The following is a 25,454-nucleotide window of genomic DNA, read 5'->3' as shown; positions in this document are numbered from 1 at the left end:
ACCCTATAACCCTTTATAACCTTATATAACCCTTTATAACCCTATATAACCCTATATAACCTTTATAACCCTTTATAACCTTATATAACCCTTTATAACTCAATATAACCTCACATATATAACCCTTTATAACCTTATATAACCCTTTATAACCCTATATAACCCTTTATAACCCTATATAACCCTTTATAACCCTTATATAACCCTATATAACCTTATATAACCCTTTATAACCCTAATATAACCATTTATAACCCTATATAACCCTTTATAAACTTATATAACCCTATATAACCCTATATAACCCTTTATAACCTTATATAACCCTTTATAACCTTATATAACCCTTTATAACCCTATGTAACCCTTTATAACCTTATATAACCCTTTATAACCTTATATAACCCTATATAACCTTATACAACCCTTTATAACCTTATATAACCCTATATAACCTTATATAACCCTTTATAACTCAATATAACCTCACATAACCTAATATAACCCTTTATAACCTAATATAACCCTTTATAACCTTATATAGCCATTTATAACTAATATAACCCAGTATAACTAATATAACCATCTTCCCAGGTCAGTAGCCCAGCAGTTTATAACCCGGTTAACCTGGGTAACCTCTGAATAACCCACCATAACCGTTTATAGCCTTTATAACCCTAATAACCCTTTATAACTCTATATAACCGTTATACCCTGGGAGACCCTATGAAGGGCAAAGTAATATAACCCTTTATAACCCAGATAACTGGGGGTATAACCTTATATAACCTGAGGACACAATATAACCTCACATAACCCTATGTCACACATAACCTTATATAACCCTTTATAACCCTAGAACTCATATAACATATAACCCTGTATACTCAATATATCCTCACATAACCCTATGTAACCCTTTATAACCCTATTAACCCGGCATCTTATGTAACCCTTTATAACCCTATTTTGAACCCCATAACCTAATATAACTATTTTTATCTAATATAACCCCATACAATCTAATTTAACCCCGTAACCCTTTATTACTAAACAACCTAAATAACCTCTATAGCACCCTGTATAACCCTGTCTAATCCTATATAACCCTTTATAACTATATAACCCTTTCTAACTGTCTATAACATAACCCTTTATAACCCCTATCCCTTTATAACCCTATATAACCCTTTATAATCATGTCTCTGTCTAACCATAACCGTAGTACCTTATATAACCCTATATGTCTCTGTCTATAACATATAACCCTTTATAACCCTTTACTGCCTATGTCTATAGCAACCCTTTATAACCCTTTATAACTCTGTCTCTGTTATAGCATCAACCCTATATAACCCTATCTCTGTCCTGTCTATAACCCTTTATAACCCTATATAACCCTTTATAACCCTATGTAACCTTATATAACCCGTTATAACTTATATAACCCTTCTATAGCAATATAACCTTATAACTACCCTGTCTCTTTATAACATATAACCCTTTATAACTACTGTCCCTTCTATAACATCAACCCTAGTAACTTATATCTCTTTATAACATTTATAACCCTGTATAACCCTATATCCCTGTCTATAGCATCAACCTTATATAACCCTTTATAACTGTCTATAGCATCAACCCTAGTAACTTATATAACCCTTTATAACATCAACCCTTTAGTAACTGCTGTATAACTGTCTTATATAACATAACCGTAGTAACATTCTCTGTCCCTTCTATAGCCCTATGTAACATTATATAACCCTTTATAACCCTGTATAACCCTATATAACCATAACCTTATGTAACCTTATATCTCTGTCTAACCCTATATAGCCCTTTATAACCCTTTATAACCCTATGTAACATTATATAACCTTTATAACATATAACCCTTTATAACTACTTTCTAACCCTGTAACATTATATAACCCTTTATAACCCTTTATAACCCTGTATAACCCTACTGTCTCTGTCTAACCTTATGTAACCTTATATAACCATTTATAACCCTACTATCTCTGTTATAACATCAAGCATTATAACTATATCTCTGTCTAACCTTATATAACCCTGCGTAGCGTAACTACTGTCTCTGTCTATAAATCAAGGTAGTAAACCCCTATCTCTGTCTCTGTCTATAGCATCCTGAACAGGCAGTAACTACTGTCTCTGTCTCTGTCTATAAAATAAGTGTATGTAGCTAATGTCTCTGTCTGGTCTATAGCATCAAAAAATTTAAATAACATTTCTTTTTTTCTTTTTAATTTCAGCATTTAACCAGGTAGTAAGTTGACACTGTCTCTCATTTACAATTGCACCTCAATATAACCCTTTATAACCCTATATAACTTATATCCCTTTATAGCAAATATAACCCTATATGTCCATGGTCTCTCTCTGTCTACTACTCTATGAGCATCTTCCCAGGTCAGTAACCCAGCAGTGTCTGTCTCTGTGACCTCTGAGCATCCACCAGTAACTACATGTCCTTCTCTGACCTCCAAAAGGTCCGCACTGTCTCTGTCCCTGGGAGACTATAGCAAAGTCAAGCGTAGTAACTATCTGTCTCTGTCTCTGTCTAGCTGAGGACATCACGCACGCACGTCACACACACACACACACACTGTCTCTGTGTTAGCAATCAGAACTGATACTAAATATCCTGCTGTCTCTGTCTCTGTCTATAGCATCAAGTGTAGTAACTGTCTGTCTCTGTCTATAGCATCAAGCGTAGTAACTACTGTCTCTGTCTCTGTCTATAGCATCAAGCGTAGTAACTGCTGTCTCTGTCTCTGTCTATAGCATCAAGCGTAGTAACTACTGTCTCTGTCTCTGTCTAGCATCAAGCGTAGTAACTGCTGTCTCTGTCTATAGCATCAAGCTAGTAACTGGATGTCTCTGTGGACATAGCATCAAGCGTAGTAACTGCTGTCCTTCTCTGTCCAAGCAAGGAGCTCAGCAACTGCTACCTGGTGGAGACTCTGTCTGGTAGCATCATGCATAGTAACTGCTGTCTCTGTCTCTTTCATGATAGCATTTAGCGTAGTAACTGCTGTCTCTGAGTCACTATACAGTCAGTGTAGTAACTGCTGTCTCTGCTCTGTCCATAGCATCAAGCGTAGTAACTGCTGTCTCTGTCTATAGTCATCAAGTGTAGTAACTACTGTCTCTGTCTCTGTCACTAGCAGTCAGTGAGTAACTTAGCTGTCTCTGATCCAGAGTCTATAGCATCAGTGAGTCATTTAGCAGTCGGTCTGATCTATAGCATCAGTCAGTGAGTCATTTAGCAGACTCTGTCTAGAGCACTCACAGTCAGTGAGTAACTGCTGTCTCTGATCTAGAGTCACTTACAGTCAGTGAGTAATTTAGCTGTCTCTGTCTCTGATCTATAGTATCAAGTGTGAGTCATTTAGCTGTCTCTGTCTCTGTCTATAGCATCAGAGTCACTTACAGGTCAGTGAGCTGGAGAGAGCTCTGATCCTGAGTCAGGGGCCGGAACAACAACGGTCTGGAGTCATTGGATGTCTGATCCAGGACACAGTTCAGTGACTGCTAACCTTCACTGAGTCACTTACAAGTGAGCTTTAGCACCTACTGGTCCAGGTCAGACACAGCAGTGAGTCCATTGGTCATCAGACCTCTGATTGCAGAGTCACTTACAGTCAGTGAGTCATTTAGCAGACGCTCTGATCCAGAGTCACTTACAGTCAGTGAGTCATTTAGCAGACGCTCTGATCCAGAGTCACTTACAGTCAGTGAGTCATTTAGCAGACGCTCTGATCCAGAGTCACTTACAGTCAGTGAGTCATTTAGCAGACGGTCTGATTCAGAGTCACTTACAGTCAGTGAGTCATTTAGCAGACGGTCTGATTCAGAGTCACTTACAGTCAGTGAGTCATTTAGCAGACGCTCTGATCCAGAGTCACTTACAGTCAGTGAGTCATTTAGCAGACGGTCTGATCCAGAGTCACTTACAGTCAGTGAGTCATTTAGCAGACGCTCTGATCCAGAGTCACTTACAGTCAGTGAGTCATTTAGCAGACGGTCTGATTCAGAGTCACTTACAGTCAGTGAGTCATTTAGCAGACGCTCTGATTCAGAGTCACTTACAGTCAGTGAGTCATTTAGCAGACGCTCTGATCCAGAGTCACTTACAGTCAGTGAGTCATTTAGCAGACGGTCTGATCCAGAGTCACTTACAGTCAGTGAGTCATTTAGCAGACACTCCTTGTTGACAATGTTGACCATGTACAGTCGTAGCCAAATGTTTTGAGAATGACACAAATATAATTTCCAGAAAGTTTTCTGCTTCAGTGTCTTTAGATATTTTTGTCAGATGTTACTATGGATACTGAAGTATAATTACAAGCATTTCATAAGTGTCAAAGGCTTTTATTGACAATTACATGAAGTTGATGCAAAGAGTCAATATTTGCAGTGTTGACCCTTCTTTATCAAGACCTCTGAACTCTGCTCTGGCATGCTGTCAATTAACTTCTGGGCCACATCCTGACTGATGGCAGCCCATTCTTGCATAATCAATGTTTGGAGTTTGTCAGAATTTGTGGGTTTTGTTTGTCCACCTGCCTCTTGAGGATTGACCACAAGTTCTCAATGGGATTAAGGTCTGGGGAGTTTCCTGTCCATGGACCCAAAATATTGATGTTTTGTTCCTCGAGCCACTTAGTTATCACTATTGCCTTATGGCAAGGTGCTCCATCATGCTGGAAAAGGCATTGTTCGTCACCAAACTGTTCCTGGATGGTTGGGAGAAGTTGCTCTCGGAGGATGTGTTGGTACCATTCTTTATTCATGGCTGTGTTCTGAGGCAAAATTGTGAGTGAGCCCACTTCCTTGGCTGAGAAGCAACCCCACACATGAATGGTCTCAGGATGCTTTACTGTCGGCATGACACAGGACTGATGGTAGCGCTCACCTTGTCTTCTCCGGACAAGCTTTTTCCGGATGCCCCAAACAATCAGAAAGGAGATTCATCAGAGAAAATGACTTTACCCCAGTCCTCAGCAGTCCAATCCCTGTACCTTTTACAGAATATCAGTCGGTCCCTGGTGTTTTTCCTGGAGAGAAGTGGCTTCTTTGCTGTCCTTCTTGACACCAGGCCATCTCCAAAAGTATTTGCCTCACTGTGCATGCAGATGCACTCACACCTGCCTCCTGCCATTCCTGAGCAAGCTCTGTCCTGGTGGTGCCCCGATCCCGCAACTGAATCAACTTTAGGAGACGGTCCTGGGGCTTTCTTGGGCGCCCCGAAGCCTTCACAACAATTGAACCACTCTCCTTTAAGTTCTTGGTGATCTGATAAATGGTTGATTTAGGTGCAATCTTACTGGTAGCAATATCCTTGCCTGTGAAGCCCTTTTCTGTGCAAAGCAATGATGATGGCACGTGTTTCCTTGCAGGTACCCATGGTTGACAGAGGAAGAACAATGATTCCAAGCACCACCCTCCTTTTGTAGCTTCCAGTCTGTTATTCGAACTCAATCAGCTTGACAGAGTGATCTCCAGCCTTGTCCTCGTCAACCCTCACACCTGTGTTAACGAGAGAATCACTGACATGATGTCAGCTGGTCCTTTTGTGGCAGGCCTAAAATGCAGTGGAAATGTTTTTGGGAGATTCAGTTCATTTGCATGGCAAAGAGGGACTTTGCAATTAATTGCAATTCATCTGATGACTCTTCATAACATTCATAAGATTCTGGAGTATATGCAAATTGCCATCCTACAAACTTGTTGCGAAAAGTGCAAATCAATCCCTGAACAACAGAAAAAGGACCTTGTGAAGATGCAGGTACAAAAGTATCTATATCCCCAGTAAAATGAGTTGACTATATCGACATCATGTTGTGGGGGTGCTTTAATGCAAGAGGGACTGGTGCACTTCACAAAATAGATGGCTGCATGAGGTAGGAAAATTATGTGGATATATTGAAGCAACATCTCAAGACATCAGTCAGGAAGTTAAAGCTTACTTCCAAAGTTGTGGGAAAATAGCTTATTAAGGACAACAGAGTCACTGTATTGGAGTGGCCATCACAAAGCCCTGACCTCAATCCTATAGAATATTTGTGGGCAGAACTGAAAAAGCGTGTCTGAGCAAGGTGGCCGACAAACCTGACTCAGTTCCACCAGCTCTGTCAGGAGGAATGGGCCAAAATGTCCCTATTGTAGGAAGCTTGTGGAAGGCTACCCGAAACATTTGACCAAAGTTAAACAATTTAAGGGCAATGCCACCAAATACTAATTGAGTGTATGTATACTTCTGACCCACTGGGAATGTGATGAAAGAAATCAAATCTGAAATAAATTGTTCTCTCTACTATTATTCTGACATTGGGCTCTGGTCAACAGTAGTGTTCTTTATAGGGAATAGGGCTCTGGTCAAAAGTAGTGATCTTTATAGGGAATAGGGCTCTGGTCAACAGTAGTGTTCTATATAGGGAATAGGGCTCTGGTCAACAGTAGTGTTCTATATAGGGAATAGGGCTCTGGTCAAAAGTAGTGTTCTATATAGGGAATAGGGCTCTGGTCAACAGTAGTGTTCTATATAGGGGATAGGGCTCTGGTCAAAAGTAGTGTTCTTTATAGGGAATAGGGCTCTGGTCAAAAGTAGTGTTCTTTATAGGGAATAGGGCTCTGGTCAACAGTAGTGTTCTATATAGGGAATAGGGCTCTGGTCAACAGTAGTGTTCTATATAGGGAATAGGGCTCTGGTCAACAGTAGTGTTCTATATAGGGAATAGGGCTCTGGTCAACAGTAGTGTTCTATATAGGGAATAGGGCTCTGGTCAACAGTAGTGTTCTGAATAGGGAATAGGGCTCTGGTCAAAAGTAGTGTTCTTTATAGGGAATAGGGCTCTGGTCAAAAGTAGTGTTCTATATAGGGAATAGGGCTCTGGTCAATAGTAGTGTTCTATATAGGGAATAGGGCTCTGGTCAACAGTAGTGTTCTATATAGGGAATAGGGCTCTGGTCAACAGTAGTGTTCTATATAGGGAATAGGGCTCTGGTCAATAGTAGTGTTCTATATAGGGAATGGGGCTCTGGTCAACAGTACTGTTCTATATAGGGAATAGGGCTCTGGTCAAAAGTAGTGTTCTTTATAGGGAATAGGGCTCTGGTCAAAAGTAGTGTTCTATATAGGGAATAGGGCTCTGGTCAATAGTAGTGTTCTATATAGGGAATAGGGCTTTGGTCAACAGTAGTGTTCTATATAGGGAATAGGGCTCTGGTCAACAGTAGTGTTCTATATAGGGAATAGGGCTCTGGTCAACAGTAGTGTTCTGTATAGGGAATAGGGCTCTGGTCAACAGTAGTGTTCTGTATAGGGAATAGGGCTCTGGTCAACAGTAGTGTTCTATATAGGGAATAGGGCTCTGGTCAACAGTAGTGTTCTATATAGGGAATAGGGCTCTGGTCAACAGTAGTGTTCTATATAGGGAATAGGGCTCTGGTCAACAGTAGTGTTCTATATAGGGAATAGGGCTCTGGTCAACAGTAGTGTTCTATATAGGGAATAGGGCTCTGGTCAACAGTAGTGTTCTATATAGGGAATAGGGCTCTGGTTAACAGTAGTGTTCTATATAGGGAATAGGGCTCTGGTCAACAGTAGTGTTCTATATAGGGAATAGGGCTCTGGTCAACAGTAGTGTTCTATATAGGGAATAGGGCTCTGGTCAACAGTAGTGTTCTATATAGGGAATAGGGCTCTGTTCAACAGTAGTGTTCTATATAGGGAATAGGGCTCTGGTCTAAAGTAGTGTTCTATATAGGGAATAGGGCTCTGGTCAACAGTAGTGTTCTATATAGGGAATAGGGCTCTGGTCAACAGTAGTGTTCTATATAGGGAATAGAGCTCTGGTCAACAGTAGTGTTCTATATAGGGAATAGGGCTCTGGTCAACAGTAGTGTTCTATATAGGGAATAGGGCTCTGGTCAACAGTAGTGTTCTATATAGGGAATAGGGCTCTGGTCTAAAGTAGTGTTCTATATAGGGAATAGGGCTCTGGTCTAAAGTAGTGTTCTATATAGGGAATAGGGCTCTGGTCAACAGTAGTGTTCTATATAGGGAATAGGGCTCTGGTCAACAGTAGTGTTCTATATAGGGAATAGAGCTCTGGTCAACAGTAGTGTTCTATATAGGGAATAGGGCTCTGGTCAACAGTAGTGTTCTATATAGGGAATAGGGCTCTGGTCAACAGTAGTGTTCTATATAGGGAATAGGGCTCTGGTCAACAGTAGTGTTCTATATAGGGAATAGGGCTCTGGTTAACAGTAGTGTTCTATATAGGGAATAGGGCTCTGGTCAACAGTAGTGTTCTATATAGGGAATAGGGCTCTGGTCAACAGTAGTGTTCTATATAGGGAATAGGGCTCTGGTCAACAGTAGTGTTATATATAGGGAATAGGGCTCTGGTCAACAGTAGTGTTCTATATAGGGAATAGGGCTCTGGTCAACAGTAGTGTTCTATATAGGGAATAGGGCTCTGGTCAACAGTAGTGTTCTATATAGGGAATAGGGCTCTGGTCAACAGTAGTGTACTATATAGGGAATAGGGCTCTGGTCAACAGTAGTGTACTATATAGGGAATAGGGCTCTGGTCAACAGTAGTGTTCTATATAGGGAATAGGGCTCTGGTCTAAAGTAGTGTTCTATATAGGGAATAGGGCTCTGGTCAACAGTAGTGTTCTATATAGGGAATAGGGCTCTGGTCAACAGTAGTGTTCTATATAGGGAATAGAGCTCTGGTCAACAGTAGTGTTCTATATAGGGAATAGGGCTCTGGTCAACAGTAGTGTTATATATAGGGAATGGGGCTCTGGTCAACAGTAGTGTTCTATATAGGGAATAGGGCTCTGGTCAACAGTAGTGTTCTATATAGGGAATAGGGCTCTGGTCAACAGTAGTGTTCTATATAGGGAATAGGGCTCTGGTCAACAGTAGTGTTCTATATAGGGAATAAGGCTCTGGTCAACAGTAGTGTTCTATATAGGGAATAAGGCTCTGGTCAACAGTAGTGTACTATATAGGAATAGGGCTCTGGTCAACAGTAGTGTTCTATATAGGGAATAGTCAACAGTAGTATTCTATATAGGGAATAGGGCTCTGGTCAACAGTAGTGTTCTATATAGGGAATAAGGCTCTGGTCAACAGTAGTGTACTATATAGGAATAGGGCTCTGGTCAACAGTAGTGTTCTATATAGGGAATAGTCAACAGTAGTGTTCTATATAGGGAATAGGGCTCTGGTCAACAGTAGTGTTCTATATAGGGAATAGTCAACAGTAGTATTCTATATAGGGAATAGGGCTCTGGTCAACAGTAGTGTTCTATATAGGGAATAGACCTCTGGTCAACAGTAGTGTTCTATATAGGGAATAGGGCTCTGGTCAACAGTAGTGTTCTATATAGGGAATAGGGCTCTGGTCAACAGTAGTGTTCTATATAGGGAATAGGGCTCTGGTCTAAAGTAGTGTTCTATATAGGGAATAGGGCTCTGGTCAACAGTAGTGTTCTATATAGGGAATAGGGCTCTGGTCAACAGTAGTGTTCTATATAGGGAATAGAGCTCTGGTCAACAGTAGGGTTCTATATAGGGAATAGGGCTCTGGTCAACAGTAGTGTTATATATAGGGAATGGGGCTCTGGTCAACAGTAGTGTTCTATATAGGGAATAGGGCTCTGGTCAACAGTAGTGTTCTATATAGGGAATAGGGCTCTGGTTAACAGTAGTGTTCTATATAGGGAATAGGGCTCTGGTCAACAGTAGTGTTCTATATAGGGAATAGGGCTCTGGTCAACAGTAGTGTTCTATATAGGGAATAGGGCTCTGGTCAACAGTAGTGTTCTATATAGGGAATAGGGCTCTGTTCAACAGTAGTGTTCTATATAGGGAATAGGGCTCTGGTCTAAAGTAGTGTTCTATATAGGGAATAGGGCTCTGGTCAACAGTAGTGTTCTATATAGGGAATAGGGCTCTGGTCAACAGTAGTGTTCTATATAGGGAATAGAGCTCTGGTCAACAGTAGTGTTCTATATAGGGAATAGGGCTCTGGTCAACAGTAGTGTTCTATATAGGGAATAGGGCTCTGGTCAACAGTAGTGTTCTATATAGGGAATAGGGCTCTGGTCTAAAGTAGTGTTCTATATAGGGAATAGGGCTCTGGTCTAAAGTAGTGTTCTATATAGGGAATAGGGCTCTGGTCAACAGTAGTGTTCTATATAGGGAATAGGGCTCTGGTCAACAGTAGTGTTCTATATAGGGAATAGAGCTCTGGTCAACAGTAGTGTTCTATATAGGGAATAGGGCTCTGGTCAACAGTAGTGTTCTATATAGGGAATAGGGCTCTGGTCAACAGTAGTGTTCTATATAGGGAATAGGGCTCTGGTCAACAGTAGTGTTCTATATAGGGAATAGGGCTCTGGTCAACAGTAGTGTTCTATATAGGGAATAGGGCTCTGGTCAACAGTAGTGTTCTATATAGGGAATAGGGCTCTGGTCAACAGTAGTGTTCTATATAGGGAATAAGGCTCTGGTCAACAGTAGTGTTCTATATAGGGAATAGGGCTCTGGTCAACAGTAGTGTTCTATATAGGGAATAGGGCTCTGGTCAACAGTAGTGTTCTATATAGGGAATAGGGCTCTGGTCAACAGTAGTGTTCTATATAGGGAATAGGGCTCTGGTCAACAGTAGTGTACTATATAGGGAATAGGGCTCTGGTCAACAGTAGTGTTCTATATAGGGAATAGGGCTCTGGTCAACAGTAGTGTTCTATATAGGGAATAGGGCTCTGGTCTAAAGTAGTGTTCTATATAGGGAATAGGGCTCTGGTCAACAGTAGTGTTCTATATAGGGAATAGGGCTCTGGTCAACAGTAGTGTTCTATATAGGGAATAGAGCTCTGGTCAACAGTAGTGTTCTATATAGGGAATAGGGCTCTGGTCAACAGTAGTGTTATATATAGGGAATGGGGCTCTGGTCAACAGTAGTGTTCTATATAGGAATAGGGCTCTGGTCAACAGTAGTGTTCTATATAGGGAATAGGGCTCTGGTCAACAGTAGTGTTCTATATAGGGAATAGGGCTCTGGTCAACAGTAGTGTTCTATATAGGGAATAGTGCTCTGGTCAACAGTAGTGTTCTATATAGGGAATAGGGCTCTGGTCAACAGTAGTGTTCTATATAGGGAATAGGGCTCTGGTCAACAGTAGTGTTCTATATAGGGAATAGGGCTCTGGTCAACAGTAGTGTTCTATATAGGGAATAGGGCTCTGGTCAACAGTAGTGTTCTATATAGGGAATAGGGCTCTGGTCAACAGTAGTGTACTATATAGGGAATAGGGCTCTGGTCAACAGTAGTGTTCTATATAGGGAATAGGGCTCTGGTCAACAGTAGTGTTCTATATAGGGAATAGGGCTCTGGTCTAAAGTAGTGTTCTATATAGGGAATAGGGCTCTGGTCAACAGTAGTGTTCTATATAGGGAATAGGGCTCTGGTCAACAGTAGTGTTCTATATAGGGAATAGACCTCTGGTCAACAGTAGTGTTCTATATAGGGAATAGGGCTCTGGTCAACAGTAGTGTTCTATATAGGGAATAGGGCTCTGGTCAACAGTAGTGTTCTATATAGGGAATAGGGCTCTGGTCTAAAGTAGTGTTCTATATAGGGAATAGGGCTCTGGTCAACAGTAGTGTTCTATATAGGGAATAGGGCTCTGGTCAACAGTAGTGTTCTATATAGGGAATAGGGCTCTGGTCAACAGTAGTGTTATATATAGGGAATGGGGCTCTGGTCAACAGTAGTGTTCTATATAGGGAATAGGGCTCTGGTCAACAGTAGTGTTCTATATATGGAATAGGGCTCTGGTCAACAGTAGTGTTCTATATAGGGAATAGGGCTCTGGTCAACAGTAGTGTTCTATATAGGGAATAGGGCTCTGGTCAACAGTAGTGTTCTATATAGGGAATAGGGCTCTGGTTAACAGTAGTGTTCTATATAGGGAATAGGGCTCTGGTCAACAGTAGTGTTCTATATAGGGAATAGGGCTCTGGTCAACAGTAGTGTTCTATATAGGGAATAGGGCTCTGGTTAACAGTAGTGTTCTATATAGGGAATAGGGCTCTGGTCAACAGTAGTGTTCTATATAGGGAATAGGGCTCTGGTCAACAGTAGTGTTCTATATAGGGAATAGGGCTCTGGTCAACAGTAGTGTTCTATATAGGGAATAGGGCTCTGGTCAACAGTAGTGTTCTATATAGGGAATAGGGCTCTGGTCAACAGTAGTGTTCCATATAGGGAATAGGGCTCTGGTCAACAGTAGTGTTCTATATAGGGAATAGGGCTCTGGTCAACAGTAGTGTTCTATATAGGGAATAGGGCTCTGGTCAACAGTAGTGTTCTATATAGGGAATAGGGCTCTGGTCAACAGTAGTGTTCTATATAGGAATAGGGCTCTGGTCAACAGTAGTGTTCTATATAGGGAATAGGGCTCTGGTCAACAGTAGTGTTCTATATAGGGAATAGGGCTCTGGTCAACAGTAGTGTTCTATATAGGGAATAGGGCTCTGGTCAACAGTAGTGTTATATATAGGGAATAGGGCTCTGGTCAACAGTAGTGTTCTATATAGGGAATAGGGCTCTGGTCTATAGTAGTGTTCTATATAGGGAATAGGGCTCTGGTCAACAGTAGTGTTCTATATAGGGAATAGAGGGCTCTGGTCAACAGTAGTGTTCTATATAGGGAATAGGACTCTGGTCAACAGTAGTGTTCTATATAGGGAATAGGGCTCTGGTCAACAGTAGTGTTCTATATAGGGAATAGGGCTCTGGTTAACAGTACTGTTCTATATAGGGAATAGGGCTCTGGTCAACAGTAGTGTTCTATATAGGGAATAGGGCTCTGGTCAACAGTAGTGTTCTATATAGGGAATAGGGCTCTGGTCAACAGTAGTGTTCTATATAGGGAATAGGGCTCTGGTCAACAGTAGTGTTCTATATAGGGAATAGGGCTCTGGTCAACAGTAGTGTTCTATATAGGGAATAGGGCTCTGGTCAACAGTAGTGTTCTATATAGGGAATAGGGCTCTGGTCAACAGTAGTGTTCTATATAGGGAATAGGGCTCTGGTCAACAGTAGTGTACTATATAGGGAATAGGGCTCTGGTCAACAGTAGTGTTCTATATAGGGAATAGGGCTCTGGTCAACAGTAGTGTTCTATATAGGGAATAGGGCTCTGGTCAACAGTAGTGTTCTATATAGGGAATAGGGCTCTGGTCAACAGTAGTGTTCTATATAGGGAATAGGGCTCTGGTCAACAGTAGTGTTCTATATAGGGAATAGGGCTCTGGTCAACAGTAGTGTTCTATATAGGGAATAGGGCTCTGGTCAACAGTAGTGTTCTATATAGGGGATAGGGCTCTGGTCAACAGTAGTGTTCTATATAGGGAATAGGGCTCTGGTCAACAGTAGTGTTCTATATAGGGAATAGGGCTCTGGTCTAAAGTAGTGCACTATATAGGGAATAGGGCTCTGGTCAACAGTAGTGTACTATATAGGGAATAGGGCTCTGGTCAACAGTAGTGTTCTATATAGGGAATAGGGCTCTGGTCAACAGTAGTGTACTATATAGGGAATAGGGCTCTGGTCAACAGTAGTGTTCTATATAGGGAATAGGGCTCTGGTCAACAGTAGTGTACTACATAGGGAATAGGGTGTGGTTTGTCCCTGTGTTTTAATAGCTGTGTCTCTGTGTTTTAATAGCTGTGTCTCTGTGTTTTAATAGCTGTGTCTCTGTGTTTTAATAGCTGTGTCTCTGTGTTTTAATAGCTGTGTCTCTGTGTTTTAATAGCTGTGTCTCTGTGTTTTAATAGCTGTGTCTCTGTGTTTTAATAGCTGTGTCTCTGTGTTTTAATAGCTGTGTCTCTGTGTTTTAATAGCTGTGTCTCTGTGTTTTAATAGCTGCTGTCTCTGCGTTCTCTCTCTGCAGGTGGAGCCCAGTACCAAGCTGTTCCCTGCTGTGTTCGCTCAGGCCACCAGCCCCAGCATCTTTCAGTTTGAACTAGGACGTATTAAGGTGAGCGGGAGGGAGGAACAGGACATACTATATGGCTCTGTACTGACAGGATGGAGGGAGGGAGGAACAGGACATACTATATGGCTCTGTACTGACAGGATGGAGGGAGGGAGGAACAGGACATGCTATATGGCTCTGTACTGACAGGATGGAGGGAGGGAGGAACAGGACATACTATATGGCTCTGTACTGACAGGATGGAGAGAGGGAGGAACAGGACATACTATATGGCTCTGTACTGACAGGATGGAGGGAGGGAGGAACAGGACATACTATATGGCTCTGTACTGACAGGATGGAGGGAGGGAGGAACAGGACATACTATATGGCTCTGTACTGACAGGATGGAGGGAGGGAGGAACAGGACATACTATATGGCTCTGTACTGACAGGATGGAGGGAGGGAGGAGGAACAGGACATACTATATGGCTCTGTACTGACAGGATGGAGGGAGGGAGGAAACAGGACATACTATATGGCTCTGTACTGACAGGATGGAGGGAGGGAGGAACAGGACATACTATATGGCTCTGTACTGACAGGATGGAGGGAGGGAGGAACAGGACATACTATATGGCTCTGTACTGACAGGATGGAGGGAGGGAGGAACAGGACATACTATATGGCTCTGTACTGACAGGATGGAGAGAGGGAGGAACAGGACATACTATATGGCTCTGTACTGACAGGATGGAGGGAGGGAGGAACAGGCTCTGTACAGGATGGACATACTATATGGCTCTGTACTGACAGGATGGAGAGAGGGAGGAGGACAGGACATACTATATGGCTCTGTACTGACAGGATGGAGAGAGGAGGAACAGGACATACTATATGGCTCTGTACTGACAGGATGGAGAGAGGGAGGAACAGGACATACTATATGGCTCTGTACTGACAGGATGGAGGGAGGGAGGAACAGGACATACTATATGGCTCTGTACTGACAGGATGGAGGGAGGGTGGAACAGGACATACTATATGGCTCTGTACTGACAGGATGGAGGGAGGGAGGAACAGGACATACTATATGGCTCTGTACTGACAGGATGGAGGGAGGGAGGAACAGGACATACTATATGGCTCTGTACTGACAGGATGGAGGGAGGGAGGAACAGGACATACTATATGGCTCTGTACTGACAGGATGGAGGGAGGGAGGAACAGGACATACTATATGGCTCTGTACTGACAGGATGGAGAGAGGGAGGGTGGAACAGGACATACTATATGGCTCTGTACTGACAGGATGGAGAGAGGGAGGGAGGAACAGGACATACTATATGGCTCTGTACTGACTCTGTCTGTACTGACAGGATGGAGAGAGGGAGGAACAGGACATACTATATGGCTCTGTACTGACAGGATGGAGAGAGGGTGGAACAGGACATACTATATGGCTCTGTACTGACAGGATGGAGGGAGGGAGGAACAGGACATACTATATGGCTCTGTACTGACAGGATGGAGGAGGGAGGAACAGGACATACTATATGGCTCTGTACTGACAGGATGGAGGGAGGGAGGAACAGGACATACTATATGGCTCTGTACTGACAGGATGGAGGGAGGGAGGAACAGGACATACTATATGGCTCTGTACTGACAGGATGGAGGGAGGGAGGAACAGGACATACTATATGGCTCTGTACTGACAGGATGGAGGGAGGGAGGAACAGGACATACTATATGGCTCTGTACTGACAGGATGGAGGGAGGGAGGAACAGGACATACTATATGGCTCTATGGCTCTGTACTGACAGGATGGAGGGAGGGAGGAACAGGACATACTATATGGCTCTGTACTGACAGGATGGAGAGAGGGAGGAACAGGACATACTATATGGCTCTGTACTGACAGGATGGAGGGAGGGAGGAACAGGACATACTATATGGCTCTGTACTGACAGGATGGAGGGAGGGAGGAACAGGACATACTATATGGCTCTGTACTGACAGGATGGAGGGAGGGAGGAACAGGACATACTATATGGCTCTGTACTGACAGGATGGAGGAGGAGGGACATACTATAGGCTCTGTACAGGATGGACTATAGGAACAGGCTCTGTACTGACAGGATGGAGGAGGGAGGAACAGGACATACTATATGGCTCTGTACTGACAGGATGGAGGGAGGGAGGAACAGGACATACTATATGGCTCTGTACTGACAGGATGGAGGGAGGGAGGAACAGGACATACTATATGGCTCTGTACTGACAGGATGGAGGGAGGGAGGAACAGGACATACTATATGGCTCTGTACTGACAGGATGGAGGGAGGGAGGAACAGGACATACTATATGGCTCTGTACTGACAGGATGGAGGGAGGGAGGAACAGGACATACTATATGGCTCTGTACTGACAGGATGGAGGGAGGGAGGAACAGGACATACTATATGGCTCTGTACTGACAGGATGGAGGGAGGGAGGAACAGGACATACTATATGGCTCTGTACTGACAGGATGGAGGGAGGGAGGAACAGGACATACTATATGGCTCTGTACTGACAGGATGGAGGGAGGGGGAGGAACAGGACATACTATATGGCTCTGTACTGACAGGATGGAGGGAGGGAGGAACAGGACATACTATATGGCTCTGTACTGACAGGATGGAGGGAGGGAGGAGGAACAGGACATACTATATGGCTCTGTACTGACAGGATGGAGAGAGGAGGAACAGGACATACTATATGGCTCTGTACTGACAGGATGGAGGGAGGGAGGAACAGGACATACTATATGGCTCTGTACTGACAGGATGGAGGGAGGGTGGAACAGGACATACTATATGGCTCTGTACTGACAGGATGGAGAGGGAGGGTGGAACAGGACATACTATATGGCTCTGTACTGACAGGATGGAGAGAGGGAGGAACAGGACATACTATATGGCTCTGTACTGACAGGATGGAGGGAGGGTGGAACAGGACATACTATATGGCTCTGTACTGACAGGATGGAGAGAGGGAGGAACAGGACATACTATATGGCTCTGTACTGACAGGATGGAGGGAGGGAGGAACAGGACATACTATATGGCTCTGTACTGACAGGATGGAGAGAGGGAGGGTGGAACAGGACATACTATATGGCTCTGTACTGACAGGATGGAGGGAGGAGGACATACTATATGGCTCTGGAACAGGACATACTATATGGCTCTGTACTGACAGGATGGAGGGAGGGTGGAACAGGACATACTATATGGCTCTGTACTGACAGGATGGAGGGAGGGAGGAACAGGACATACTATATGGCTCTGTACTGACAGGATGGAGGGAGGGAGGAACAGGACATACTATATGGCTCTGTACTGACAGGATGGAGGGAGGGTACTGAGGAACAGGACATACTATATGGCTCTGTACTGACAGGATGGAGGGAGGGAGGAACAGGACATACTATATGGCTCTGTACTGACAGGATGGAGGGAGGGAGGAACAGGACATACTATATGGCTCTGTACTGACAGGATGGAGGGAGGGAGGAACAGGACATACTATATGGCTCTGTACTGACAGGATGGAGGGAGGGAGGGACATACTATATGGCTCTGTACTGAACAGGACATACTATATGGCTCTGTACTGACAGGATGGAGGGAGGGAGGAACAGGACATACTATATGGCTCTGTACTGACAGGATGGAGGGAGGGAGGAACAGGACATACTATATGGCTCTGTACTGACAGGATGGAGGGAGGGAGGAACAGGACATACTATATGGCTCTGTACTGACAGGATGGAGAGAGGGAGGAGGAACAGGACATACTATATGGCTCTGTACTGACAGGATGGAGGGAGGGAGGAACAGGACATACTATATGGCTCTGTACTGACAGGATGGAGAGAGGGAGGGAGGAACAGGACATACTATATGGCTCTGTACTGACAGGATGGAGGGAGGGAGGAACAGGACATACTATATGGCTCTGTACTGACAGGATGGAGGGATGAGGGAGGAACAGGACATACTATATGGCTCTGTACTGACAGGATGGAGGGAGGAGGAACAGGACATACTATATGGCTCTGTACTGACAGGATGGAGGGAGGGAGGAAACAGGACATACTATATGGCTCTGTACTGACAGGATGGAGGGAGGGAGGAACAGGACATACTATATGGCTCTGTACTGACAGGATGGAGGGAGGGTGGAACAGGACATACTATATGGCTCTGTACTGACAGGATGGAGGAGGGAGGAACAGGACATACTATATGGCTCTGTACTGACAGGATGGAGGGAGGGTGGAACAGGACATACTATATGGCTCTGTACTGACAGGATGGAGGGAGGGAGGAACAGGACATACTATATGGCTCTGTACTGACAGGATGGAGGGAGGGAGGAACAGGACATACTATATGGCTCTGTACTGACAGGATGGAGGGAGGGAGGAACAGGACATACTATATGGCTCTGTACTGACAGGATGGAGGGAGGGGGTGGAACAGGACATACTATATGGCTCTGTACTGACAGGATGGAGGGAGGGAGGAACAGGACATACTATATGGCTCTGTACTGACAGGATGGAGGGAGGGAGGAACAGGACATACTATATGGCTCTGTACTGACAGGATGGAGGGAGGGAGGAACAGGACATACTATATGGCTCTGTACTGACAGGATGGAGGGAGGGAGGGAGGAACAGGACATACTATATGGCTCTGTACTGACAGGATGGAGAGAGGGGCTCTGTAGGGAGGAACAGGACATACTATATGGCTCTGTACTGACAGGATGGAGGGAGGGAGGGAGGAACAGGACATACTATATGGCTCTGTACTGACAGGATGGAGGGGAGGGAGGAACAGGACATACTATATGGCTCTGTACTGACAGGATGGAGGGGAGGGAGGAACAGGACATACTATATGGCTCTGTACTGACAGGATGGAGGAGGGAGGAACAGGACATACTATATGGCTCTGTACTGACAGGATGGAGGGAGGGAGGAACAGGACATACTATATGGCTCTGTACTGACAGGATGGAGAGAGGGAGGAACAGGACATACTATATGGCTCTGTACTGACAGGATGGAGGGAGGGAGGAACAGGACATACTATATGGCTCTGTACTGACAGGATGGAGAGAGGGAGGAACAGGACATACTATATGGCTCTGTACTGACAGGATGGAGAGAGGGAGGAACAGGACATACTATATGGCTCTGTACTGACAGGATGGAGGGAGGGAGGAACAGGACATACTATATGGCTCTGTACTGACAGGATGGAGGGAGGGAGGAACAGGACATATTATATGGCTCTGTACTGACAGGATGGAGGGAGGGAGGGAGGAACAGGACATACTATATGGCTCTGTACTGACAGGATGGAGAGCGGGCGGCCACAAATAGGGCTCAGATACGGGCTGCCTGGGAAAAGTCAACGTGGAGCTGTCTCTCTCCACTGGCTGTGGAAGGTTATGAGATTTGTCTCTCTCTGTAGGCCTCTGAATGGCTTTCTTTGGTCGGTGCACCACTGATGAGACCTCTGTGTACTTCACGTCTCTGCATCAGATCAGGTTCTTCTTAAAACCCTAAGGGAACGTCACCCTGTCAAAGCTCTCTGTCTCTGTAGCTCCAGGACTCTGATCTCTACAGTAGCTCCAGGACTCTGACCTCTACAGTAGCTCCAGGACTCTGACCTCTACAGTAGCTCCAGGACTCTGACCTCTACAGCAGCTCCAGGACTCTGACCTCTACAGTAGTTCCAGGACTCTGACCTCTACAGTAGATCCAGGACTCTGATTTCTACAGTAGCTCCAGGACTCTGACCTCTACAGTAGCTCCAGGACTCTGACCTCTACAGTAGCTCCAGGACTCTGACCTCTACAGTAGCTCCAGGACTCTGACCTCTACAGTAGCTCCAGGACTCTGACCTCTACAGTAGCTCCAGGACTCTGTCCTCTACAGTAGCTCCAGGACTCTGTCCTCTACAGTAGCTCCAGGACTCTGTCCTCTACAGTAGCTCCAGGACTCTGACCTCTACAGTAGCTCCAGGACTCTGACCTCTACAGTAGCTCCAGGACTCTGACCTCTACAGTAGCTCCAGGACTCTGACCTCTACAGTAGATCCAGGACTCTGACCTCTACAGTAGCTCCAGGACTCTGACCTCTACAGTAGCTCCAGGACTCTGACCTCTACAGTAGCTCCAGGACTCTGACCTCTACAGTAGCTCCAGGACTCTGACCTCTACAGTAGCTCCAGGACTCTGACCTCTACAGTAGCTCCAGGACTCTGTCCTCTACAGTAGCTCCAGGACTCTGTCCTCTACAGTAGCTCCAGGACTCTGTCCTCTACAGTAGCTCCAGGACTCTGACCTCTACAGTAGCTCCAGGACTCTGACCTCTACAGTAGCTCCAGGACTCTGACCTCTACAGTAGCTCCAGGACTCTGACCTCTACAGTAGCTCCAGGACTCTGTCCTCTACAGCAGCTCCAGGACTCTGTCCTCTACAGTAGCTCAGGACTCTGTCCTCTACAGTAGCTCCAGGACTCTGTCCTCTACAGTAGCTCCAGGACTCTGTCCTCTACAGTAGCTCAGGACTCTGACCTCTACAGCAGCTCCAGGACTCTGTCCTCTACAGTAGCTCCAGGACTCTGTCCTCTACAGTAGCTCCAGGACTCTGTCCTCTACAGTAGCTCCAGGACTCTGACCTCTACAGCAGATCCAGGACTCTGTCCTCTACAGTAGCTCCAGGACTCTGTCCTCTACAGTAGCTCAGGACTCTGACCTCTACAGCAGCTCCAGGACTCTGACCTCTACAGTAGATCCAGGACTCTGACCTCTACAGTAGCTCCAGGACTCTGACCTCTACAGTAGCTCCAGGACTCTGACCTCTACAGTATATCCAGGACTGTTGTTGTTGTTGTTGTTGTTGTTGATGTTTGTTTCAATCCAAGTATTTATTTATATGTTTGATTTTTTTTTTTAAATGTCACACAAAAAAATAGATCACCACAGTTATGTAGGAGGTACAGTTATGTAGGAGGTACAGTTATGTAGCAGGTACAGTTATGTAGGAGGTACAGTTATGTAGGAGGTACAGTTATGTAGGAGGTACAGTTATGTAGGAGGTACAGTTATGTAGGAGGTACAGTTATGTAGGAGGTACAGTTATGTAGGAGGTACAGTTATGTAGGAGGTACAGTTATGTAGGAGGTACAGTTATGTAGGAGGTACAGTTATGTAGGAGGTACAGTTATGTAGGAGGTACAGTTATGTAGGAGGTACAGTTATGTAGGAGATACAGTTATGTAGGAGGTACCGTTATGTAGGAGGTACAGTTATGTAGGAGGTACCGTTATGTAGGAGGTACAGTTATGTATTAGGTACAGTTATGTAGGAGGTACAGTTATGTAGGAGGTACCGTTATGTAGGAGGTACAGTTATGTAGGAGGCACAGTTATGTAGGAGGTACAGTTATGTAGGAGGTACCGTTATGTAGGAGGTACAGTTATGTAGGAGGTACAGTTATGTAGGAGGTACCGTTATGTAGGAGTTACAGTAATGTAGGAGGTACAGTTATGTAGGAGGTACAGTTATGTAGGAGGTACAGTTATGAAGGAGGTACAGTTATGTAGGAGGTACAGTTATGTAGGAGGTACAGTTATGTAGGAGGTACAGTTATGTAGGAGGTACAGTTATGTAGGAGGTACAGTTATGTAGGAGGTACAGTTATGTAGGAGATACAGTTATGTAGGAGGTACCGTTATGTAGGAGGTACAGTTATGTAAAGCCGTAGTTTGACCTTTGAAAGAGTGATGAAGTGAATTATGTCCCTTACCCACAACCCTCCATTTCTTTCTCCATCAGAACGTCATGCCCCTGTCCTGTCCCCAGTGTCCTCCCAGAACCTCACCCTAAACCTGTCTGTTTCTATGTTACTAGAACGTCATGCCCCTGTCCTGTCCCCAGTGTCCTCCCAGAACCTCACCCTAAACCTGTCTGTTTCTATGTTACTAGAACGTCATGCCCCTGTCCTGTCCCCTCCCAGAACCTAACCCTAAACCTGTCTGTTTCTATGTTACTAGAACGTCATGCCCCTGTCCTGTCCCCTCCCAGAACCTAACCCTAAACCTGTCTGTTTCTATGTTACTAGAACGTCATGCCCCTGTCCTGTCCCCTCCCAGAACCTAACCCTAAACCTGTCTGTTTCTATGTTACTAGAACGTCATGCCCCTGTCAGCTGGACTGTTTAAGAGTGAGAGGAGGAACTCCTGTCCCCTCCCAGAACCTCACCCTAAACCTGTCTGTTTCTATGTTACTAGAACGTCATGCCCCTGTCAGCTGGACTGTTTAAGAGTGAGAGGAGGAACTCCTGTCCCCAGTGTCCTCCCAGGCTGCATGTCCAGTTCCTGACCCCGGTGCTGTGGAGCAGGGTACCCAACCACTTCCTCAAGGTGGACGTATCCCGGGTCAACGACCGCCATGGCTGGCTGGTCACCTGCTCTGAACCGCTCCAGTTCATGTCCCTGCATATACCTGAGGAGAACAGGTGATGACCCTGCCCTGTCCCACTCGTCAGGAGTGAGGGAGGGCTTTAAATATAGTACAACAATATCTGTCAAAAATTTAACGACCTATAGATTTTTACATTTCTTAGTAGAAATTAGTGCAGCGGTTAACGATTGCAGAAAAGGGGAACGATAGCAGAAAAGGTGAACGATAGCAGAGAAGGTGAACGATAGCAGAGAAGGTGAACGATAGCAGAAAAGGTGAACGATAGCAGAAAAGGTGAACGATAGCAGAGAAGGTGAACGATAGCAGAGAAGGTGAACGATAGCAGAAAAGGTGAACGATAGCAGAAAAGGTGAACGATAGCAGAAAAGGTGAACGATAGCAGAAAAGGTGAACGATATCAGAAAAGGTGAACGATAGCAGAGAATGAGAACGATAGCAGAAAAGGTGAACGATAGCAGAAAAGGTGAACGATAGCAGAAAAGGCGAACGATAGCAGAAAAGGCGAACGATAGCAGAAAATGTGAGCGATAGCAGAAAAGGTGAACGATAGCAGAGAAGGTGAACGATAGCAGAGAAGGTGAACGATAGCAGAGAAGGTGAACGATAGCAGAAAGGTGAACGATAGCAGAAAAGGTGAACGATAGCAGAAAAGGGGAACGATAGCAGAAAAGGTGAACGATAGCAGAGAAGGTGAACGATAGCAGAGAAGGTGAACGATAGCAGAGAAGGTGAACGATAGCAGAGAATGAGAACGATAGCAGAAAAGGTGAACGATAGCAGAAAAGGTGAACGATAGCAGAAAATGTGAGTGATAGCAGAGAAGGTGAACGATAGCAGAGAAGGTGAACGATAGCAGAGAAGGTGAACGATAGCAGAAAAGGTGAACGATAGCAGAGAAGGTGAACGATAGCAGAAAAGGTGAACGATAGCAGAAAAGGTGAACGATAGCAGAAAAGGTGAACGATAGCAGAAAAGGGGAACGATAGCAGAAAAGGTGAACGATAGCAGAAAAGGGGAACGATAGCAGAAAAGGGGAACGATAGCAGAGAAGGTGAACGATAGCAGAGAAGGTGAACGATAGCAGAAAAGGGGAACGATAGCAGAATGTAATGTATGAGAAGCAATCAAATGTTGTTGCAATTAGGAAGTTCCTCACTAAGCTGTTTGTCAGTTTATTAACCTTCTGTGTCCCCCTCCTCCTCTACCGACCCCCTCTTCCTCCTCCTCCTCTACCTCCCCCCGCCTCCCCCTCTCCCCCTCCTCTACCTCTCCCCTGCCTCCTCCTCCTCTACCTCTCCCCCTCCTCCTCTACCGCTCCCCCTCCTCCTCCTCTACCTCTTTCCTCCTCCCCCTCCTCCTCCTCCCCCTCCTCCTCATCTACCTCTCCTCCTCCACCTCTACCTCTCCTCCTCCTCCTCTACCTCTCCCCCTCCCCCTCTTCCTCTACCTCTCTCCTCCTCCCCCTCCTTCTCCTCTACCTCTCCTCCACCTCTACCTCTCCCCCTCCTCCTCCTCTACCTCTCCCCCTCCTCCATCTCTCCCCCTCTTCCTCCTCCTCCTTCTTCTCTTCCTCCTCCACCTCCCCCTTGTCATCCTCCTCCCCCTACTCTTCCTCCTCCTCCTCATCTTCCTCCTCCTTTTCCTCCTCTTCCTCCTCTTCCCCCTTGTCATCTTCCTCCTCTTCCTCCTCCCCCTTGTCATCTTTCTTCCCCTCCTTGTCCTCCTCCCCCTCTCCTCCTCTTCCTCCTCTCTCCTCCTCCTCCTCCTCCTCCTCCTCCTCCTCCCCAGGTCAGTTGATATCCTGGAGTTGACTGAGCAGAAGGATCTGTTGAAGTTCCACTACCATACTCTGAGGTTGTACTCTGCTGTGTGCGCTCTGGGGAACAACCGTGTGGCCCACGCCCTCTGCTCCCACGCCGACGAGGCACAGCTGCTCTACGCCATAGAGAACAAGTACATGCCTGGTCTCCTCAGGACTGGATACTACGACCTGCTCATAGACATCCACCTCAGGTAGCTAGCTACGACCTGCTCATAGACATCCACCTCAGGTAGCTAGCTACGACCTGCTCATAGTAGCTAGCCACCTCAGGTAGCTAGCCCACAGGTTAGAGAGGTGGGCCAGGAACCGGAATGTCGCTAGTTTTTCAGTTTTTGCCTAAAATGACATACCCAAATCTAACTGCCTGTAGCTCAGGACCTGAAGGATGAGCATATTCTTGGTACCGTTTGAAATGTGAAATGAATGTAGGAGAATATAACACATTAGATCTGGTCAAAGATCATACAAAGAAAAAAACAACCTTTGGTTTGTTTTTGTACCATCATCTCTGAAATGCAAGAGAAAGGCCACAATGTATTTTTCCAGCCCAGATGCAATTTAGATGTTGGCCACTAGATGGCAGCAGTGTATGTGCAAAGTTTTAGACTGATCCAATGAACCATTGTATTTCTGTTCAAAATTCTGTATCAAGACTGCCCAAATGTGCCTAATTGGTTTATTAATACATTTTCAGGTTCATAACTGTGCACTCTCCTTAAACAATAGCATGGTATTATTTCACTGTAATGCTGATGGCATTAGCCTACGTTAGTTCAACCTCATGCTGATGGCATTAGCCTACGTTAGTTCAACCTCATGCTAATCGCATTAGCCTATGTTAGTTCAACCTCATGCTAATCGCATTAGCCCACGTTAGTTCAACCTCATGCTAATCGCATTAGCCTACGTTAGTTCAACCTCATGCTAATCACATTAGCCTACGTTAGTTCAACCTCATGCTAATCACATTAGCCTACATTAGTTCAACCTCATGCTAATCGCATTAGCCTATGTTAGTTCAACCTCATGCTAATCGCATTAGCC

The 25,454-nt window shown here is 45.0% G+C and overlaps 1 protein-coding gene across 1 annotated transcript in view; it reads left to right on the top strand.

Annotated features, from left to right (window-relative positions):
• The window catches only part of LOC127925441 (ryanodine receptor 2-like), a gene marked incomplete at its 3' end in the record, with an annotated part of 31,676 nt that extends 7,075 nt beyond the window's left edge, over positions 1-24,601 (top strand). The window contains exons 5-7 of the mRNA XM_052510312.1: positions 14,011-14,097; positions 22,396-22,622; positions 24,377-24,601. Of these exons, the coding sequence (XP_052366272.1) occupies positions 14,011-14,097; positions 22,396-22,622; positions 24,377-24,601 (539 nt within the window). The remainder of the gene's footprint in view (positions 1-14,010; positions 14,098-22,395; positions 22,623-24,376) is intronic.
• Positions 24,602-25,454: the final 853 nt, after the last annotated feature.

The sequence above is a fragment of the Oncorhynchus keta genome, unplaced genomic scaffold (genome assembly GCF_023373465.1).
Source record: "Oncorhynchus keta strain PuntledgeMale-10-30-2019 unplaced genomic scaffold, Oket_V2 Un_contig_5577_pilon_pilon, whole genome shotgun sequence".
In the NCBI taxonomy this organism is placed as follows: Eukaryota; Metazoa; Chordata; class Actinopteri; order Salmoniformes; family Salmonidae; genus Oncorhynchus; species Oncorhynchus keta.
Note: the sequence above shows the minus strand (reverse complement) of the source record. Positions and strands in the feature narration are given on the sequence as shown.